We start from the raw sequence: 5,900 nt of genomic DNA, 5'->3' as shown, positions 1-5,900 counted from the left end.
CCTGCGCCGAGAGACACCGTGAGCCGCGGGGGTGGAGCCGCGCAGGTGCGCTAGGAGCCCCGGCTCCGGAGCATAAACAAGAGCGGGGCCGGGATGAGGCGGCGGTTGACTATCGAGCAGCGAGTGGCGGCCACCTCGGCGGCGAACGGGGCCCGGCGCCGATCCTGAGCGCAGCCCGAGCCGCTAACCCTGCGCGTGAATCCGGCCGGCCGCCTCAGCCATGAATCTCGCCAGTCAGAGCGGCGAGGCCGGCTCCGGCCAGCTGCTCTTCGCCAACTTCAACCAGGACAACACGTAAGGCCGGGCTGGGGTCGGAGGTCGGAGGTCGAGGCCCGGGCGGGCATCCTCGCGCCGGGCTGAGCGATTGGAGCCAGGTCTCCCCGTGCCGAGGCGGATGGGGGCGTCCCCGGGGCGTGGAGGGAGGGCCCCCCTCGGGAACTCCGGGGGCCTGCCCCCAGACACAGGGGTCTCCCACCTCCTCAAGGTGGGCCTTGTCTTCGGCCTTTCCTTCTTGCCAAGTTCGGTGGGTTCTTCCCCTATGCCCCCACGGTCTTCCCTCTTTCCAGGCCCTTTCTCTGTTCTCCTGAGGGCCTCTTCCCACGTCTGTGTCCCTTCCTTTCTGGCCGTTCTCAGTGACAGGTGATTCTGGCGTGTTCTCCAGGCGAGAAGCGACCCCCAGGGGGACGTTGAAGAGAAGGGCCGGGGTCGTATAGTGCTTCAGGGCTGGGCCGTCCCTCCCCAGGGAAAGAGCCGTGGCATTCACCACCTCGCCCTCAGGGATTCTTCCAAAGCCCCCCTGTCTGATGATGACCCGCGAGGATGATGGATGGATGAGTTGAGGGGCTGGAAGGGAGCAGAGCCATCTTGGGAAGTGAGTAACAGGAAGTGATGTCAGAGGGGAGGAATGGGGCATATGACCTCACACAAAGTCCATGGTGGTGGTTGGGTTGGATGGCATCAGTCGAGTAGAAAAGGAGGGTTTGCTTTGTTTTTGTTTTTGATTAAAAGTTAATTGTGAAACAGCCAACCCGGAGTCGAGTTGGGTACGCACCAGGTGTACGTCACACCTCCTCAATGTGGTGGTTGGCTAAGGTGGGAGGCAATTGAGAGTTGGAAGGGAGCTGACCTTAATTACAGGAAGGAATGGAAGTTGAGAAAGGTTCAGAGCCTTGCCTGGAGCTTCCAAGTGGTTAGTATTGGGGGGCAAAACCAGAACCTAGTTTCCTCAGGGTTCTCCCAGTCCTCCTTCCACACTGGGTTGTTTATTTTTTTCCCTCGAGAGTAGGATTCTGAGAACAATGAATTTAGAAATTAGAATGATGACATTAGCTTATTAATGACTGCCCAGTTCTGTACAACCAGAACAAATCTGACAACCTGTTGGGAGAGTATTGCCAGCGTAATAGATTATGTAGAGCCCTGGTGTGGTGCTGTGGGTTAATGCGTTGGACTGCACAGTCTGTTTGAATAGCAAGGTCGACCCGATCAAGCTCACCAACTGCTTCTCGGAAACCCTATTCAGGATCACACTCTGGGTGGTAACCCACTCGACGGGACTTAACAACAGCAATAGGTTATGTTAGCCTGGGTAGAGAATCACAGCACCGTGGTGGTGAATTGATTAAGTGAATTGGCTGCTAACCAAAACGTTCGATCATTTGAACCCACCAGCTTTCTCCACGGAGATAGATAAGGCAGTCTGCTTTTGTGAAGATGTACAGCTTTGGAAATTATATGGGGACAGTTCCCTGTCCTCTAGGGTCGCTGAGTCAGAATTGACTTGATTAGGTTTAGTTTTGATTACTAGAGAAGAGGAAATCTCAAACCAGTTGTACTTTGGTTGTTAAGCCCTGGTGGTGCAGCTAGTAAGTGCTCAGCTCCTAACTGAAAGGTCAGTGGGTTGAACCCACCCAGATGCTTGCCAGGAAAAAGAGCTGGTGATCTGCTATCATCAAATTACAGCCCAGGAACCATATGGGGCAGTTCTCCTCTTGTCCTATGGGATCACCAGGAGTTGAAATTGACTTGATGGTGCATATGCCAACAATAAGTCTAGGGTTTTGAGACCAGTAAGAAAATAGCCCTGGTAACAGTAGTGAAGCACCTGCCTGCTAACCAAAAGGGCAGCAGGTCAGACTCATTACCAGCTGCTCCCTGGGAGACAGATTTAGCAGTCTGCTTCTGTTAAAGATTGTTGTTATTGCTTTAGAAATGCTATGAGGGCACTTCTTCTCTGTCCGATAGGATTGTTATGAGTCAGAATAAACCCAGGGGCAACAAGTTTCCATTTAGTTTTTTTTTAAGGTTTTTATTGTGGATTGAGTGAAAGTTTACAGGGCAGATCATCAGTTTTACATTCAACAAATCATACATCTTGTTTCATTACAAGGATGATAATCCCTTCCATGTACCATCAGTTAACTGTTTCTCTCTATTCACTTTAGCTCTTTTTTTAAAAAACACTCAGACATATATAGTAATTGACACCTCCAAAGGGCACATTCTGCAAGTCTGCCTCCTGGCTGCCATCTCTTAGTCCCTCATTCCCCATGAATCTAGAGTCCTCAGTTGCTCCCTCTCTCCATGTCCCCATCTCTGGTCTGTTTAGTTTTAAGAATAGCAGTAGTATGGTTTCCTATGCCTTTTCCAAACTAGAGGACTTCCTGTATGTTTTCTACTTCTCTGATGTTTTCACTACTTCCTAGATGTTACTGTGTTGTATATAGGCAAGCATTCTTTTTGGCTGGTGTCTCACATAGGCTACCAAGGCCCCTCTAGTGAGGAGAATGCCCCCTTGGTTTGGCCTGACGTAGGACCTTTTCACCCTTGAAATCATGCTTCTCCTGCCCATGACTAGTTCAAGGAAAGGTCATTGACTCCTTAGAGACCTTGCTGCAGTAGCACAGTGATCATAAGGATAGTAAGTTAGGGTTGTATCCCAGGTTGTCCCTGTGGACAGGCCTTGGGGTGGATATCACTCCCTCCCCATACACACAATGGTTTTGACTACAGGACAGGATGAAGAATGTTGACCTAAAATCCACCTTCCTGAGACCTGGGGTGAAAATGTAGAAGCCACTTCATGTAAAGTATGTATTATACAGTGGTTTACCTTTTATAAGGAGCTGTGTGGTGCACTGGGTTAAGTGCTTGGCTGCTAACAGCTGTTCTGACAGAAAGATAAGAGGCAATCAGCTTCCATCAGGCTGATAGTCTTGGAAACTTGGAGCAGTTCCACACTGTTGAACAGAGCTGCTAAGAGTCGGAATCGACTTGACAACCCTAGATTTTTGGTTTGTTCATTTTTCTTTGCCTTATAAATGTTTTAACATCAGGCCATTTATTGCATGCCTTACATCATCTGCCTAATGGTACTGGTAATATGATTAAACATTACACTATATGTTTTTTCATAAGGCTTCTTACACAAAAAGGTGACGATGTTTTATTTGCTTCTTGCCACGTTTCATTTATGTTTTCAACTAGAGCGTTAAAAGAGGCCTCAAGAACAGCTGGTCTGCTCCTTGCACCGGTACTTGAACTTACGACGTCAATTTCATAGCGACCTTACAAACCCTAGCAGGACAGTGTAGGGGTTCTCACACTCTTAGGCTTTACTGGAGCAGCCTGTCTCATTTTCCTCCTGCAGAGTAGCGCGTGGGTTGAAACGGCTGATTTGGAATCAGCAGCCCAATGCTTAACCGACTGCCACCAGGGCTCTTTCACTGGAAGTTGTTGTTGTTATGTGCCGTCGAGTCGATTCTGACCCATAGCAACCCTGTACAGGGTTTCCAAGGAGTGACTGGTGAGCTTGAACCGCCAACCTTGCGATTCCAACAACTTTGCAGTCTGGTGTATTAACCCACAGTGCCACACCAGGACTCCGAACAGGTAGTAAATTTCTTCAGGTGCTCACCACTCAGTTTGAGGAAGTCTTGATTCAGCACACTCTGTAGTCTATGTGGGACTTCAAAAAGTTCATAGAAAATGTGAATTGAAAGATAATGGAGTGTGTTTCCCTGAACTTTTTTAAGCCACCTCATACGTTTCTAAAAGGGATTTGGCTTTCATGGTTCTTGCCTATAGAGTTGACTTCTGGAAGAGTTCTGGGGATAGAAACATTAAAAAACTAGTTTGCTCTGATTGCTTCCTTCAGTGATAGTCCTGGGAAGGTCTCCTCTGCACATGGAGGGTTTGGGAAGTAGATGGCTCTTATGGAACCTTCAACCTTAAAGTCCTCCTTCACTGCCAGTTTAGGCTAGAAGTCCAAATTCAGGGTGCTCTAGGGCATAGTGTTCTCACTATCAACTCTGTCTGCTTTCCACATTCCTTGGTGATCTTGTGTTTTGGTATCAATCTTCCTCTGGATTTAGGACCTTCACAGTGCAGGGACCCTAGGTTCAAAGGATAAACTCCACTCCTAGTTTTTCTTTCTTGGTGGCATCTGAACTCCCTTTCTCTACTCACTTCTCTCTCCTATAGTGTCTTGTAAGATAAAAGGTGTTTCAGGCTACACCCCTAGGGAACTCCCTTACATTGATTAGGGTTGTGATGGAATGGGTATAATAGCCCATCCTTTTACTGGTTTATCACATCACATTACATCATGGGAGATTATCATGTAATTGCTATGTTAATGACCTCACTACGCAACTGCCAAACTCCTTAGAATCATGGCCCAGCCAAGCTGACACATATTTTGGAGGACCCGGATAAAATCCATGACACTCCCAGAATCCTGTGGTGCTCTGTGAAGAAGATGAGGAAAGCTTTCAGGGATTGGTAGAGGCAAAAAGGAAGCTTAGAAAAAGGTGTGGCTTGCATTTTTGGTGTTCAGTAGAAATCAGGAGTCCTAGTGTGACACTGTGGATTAATGTCCTGGACTGCAAGGTTGCTTTGAACCGCAAGGTCGGAGGTTCAAGCTCACCAGCTGCTGCTTGGAAACCCTATACAGGGTTGCTGTGAGTCAGTACTGACTCTACTTAACAGCAACAAGAAGTGGAAATCTGTAGATTGAATTCAGGAGAAAACCAGTTGCCTTCAAATTGATTCTTAACTCAGTGACCCCTCAAAAACCTTACAGAATGCAGGAAAAACTGCATTCTGTAAGGTTTTCAAGGCTGTGACCTTAGTTAAAGATGTAAATGAAACACAGCATTTATGTTTTCAAAACCAGTAAAACGTCAGTCAAGATATCTTAAAAGATTTTAACTTTTAAGATGGGAGCAAATGAGAAAGAAAACACTAGCAACCCAATTTTGGAAGGAACAAGTAGTAAGAGGTAAAGAAATTCTCATTATTTGGGAGGTGGAGAGAGCAGAGCACCACCCTTGTTTAAACTATTGACTCCCCAAAGGCTGCGAAATTGGTAGTCAGCTCAGCAAGTGGGTAAAGGTGAGTGTGGTTCACACCAACAAGACTGGTTCAAAGTGTGCTTCAGAAGTCTTCGCTCTCCCTCCCCTCTGACCACAGATGGAGGCCTAGCCTTTGGAGAGAGTAAACAGGCTCTCTGGATTTGGGGGGCTCAGGTGAAGGTGGGGGTGCATTTGTGAAATTGTGGAGGAAGTAATATATCGGTTATGGTTTGTTTTCTTCATCAATAACAGATGTCACTGAGTTGACTTAAAAAAGCTTACCCCATAAACATTAAGATATATGTGGCCCCACCTTTCCCATATTTGTGCCCATTCCAAAGAGAAGTGACCCAATGGAATGCGGAAATCATCGGACAACCTCTTTGATATCCTATCGAGTAAAGTTTTGCTAAAGGTAATACAGAAACGGCTACCATCATACATTCACAGAGAACTTCCAGAGGTTGAAGCCAGATTCAGAAAAGGCTGTGGGATGAGGGATATCATTGCTGATGTCTGATGGATCTTGGCTGAAAGCAGAGAATA

At 47.2% G+C, this 5,900-nt stretch overlaps 1 protein-coding gene across 2 annotated transcripts in view; it reads left to right on the top strand.

The window, feature by feature from the left end:
- The first annotated feature begins 220 nt into the window (after nucleotides 1–220).
- Nucleotides 221–5,900, top strand: part of WIPI2 (WD repeat domain, phosphoinositide interacting 2) — a 39,861-nt gene continuing 34,181 nt past the window's right edge. For both annotated transcript variants that reach the window (XM_006859779.1, XM_006859778.1), the window contains exon 1: nucleotides 221–294. In XM_006859779.1, coding sequence (XP_006859841.1) covers nucleotides 221–294 — 74 coding nt within the window. The remainder of the gene's footprint in view (nucleotides 295–5,900) is intronic.

Source organism: Chrysochloris asiatica, unplaced genomic scaffold (assembly GCF_000296735.1).
Source record: "Chrysochloris asiatica unplaced genomic scaffold, ChrAsi1.0 scaffold00034, whole genome shotgun sequence".
Taxonomy (NCBI): domain Eukaryota; kingdom Metazoa; phylum Chordata; class Mammalia; order Afrosoricida; family Chrysochloridae; genus Chrysochloris; species Chrysochloris asiatica.
This window is presented reverse-complemented; position numbering and strand designations above follow the sequence as displayed.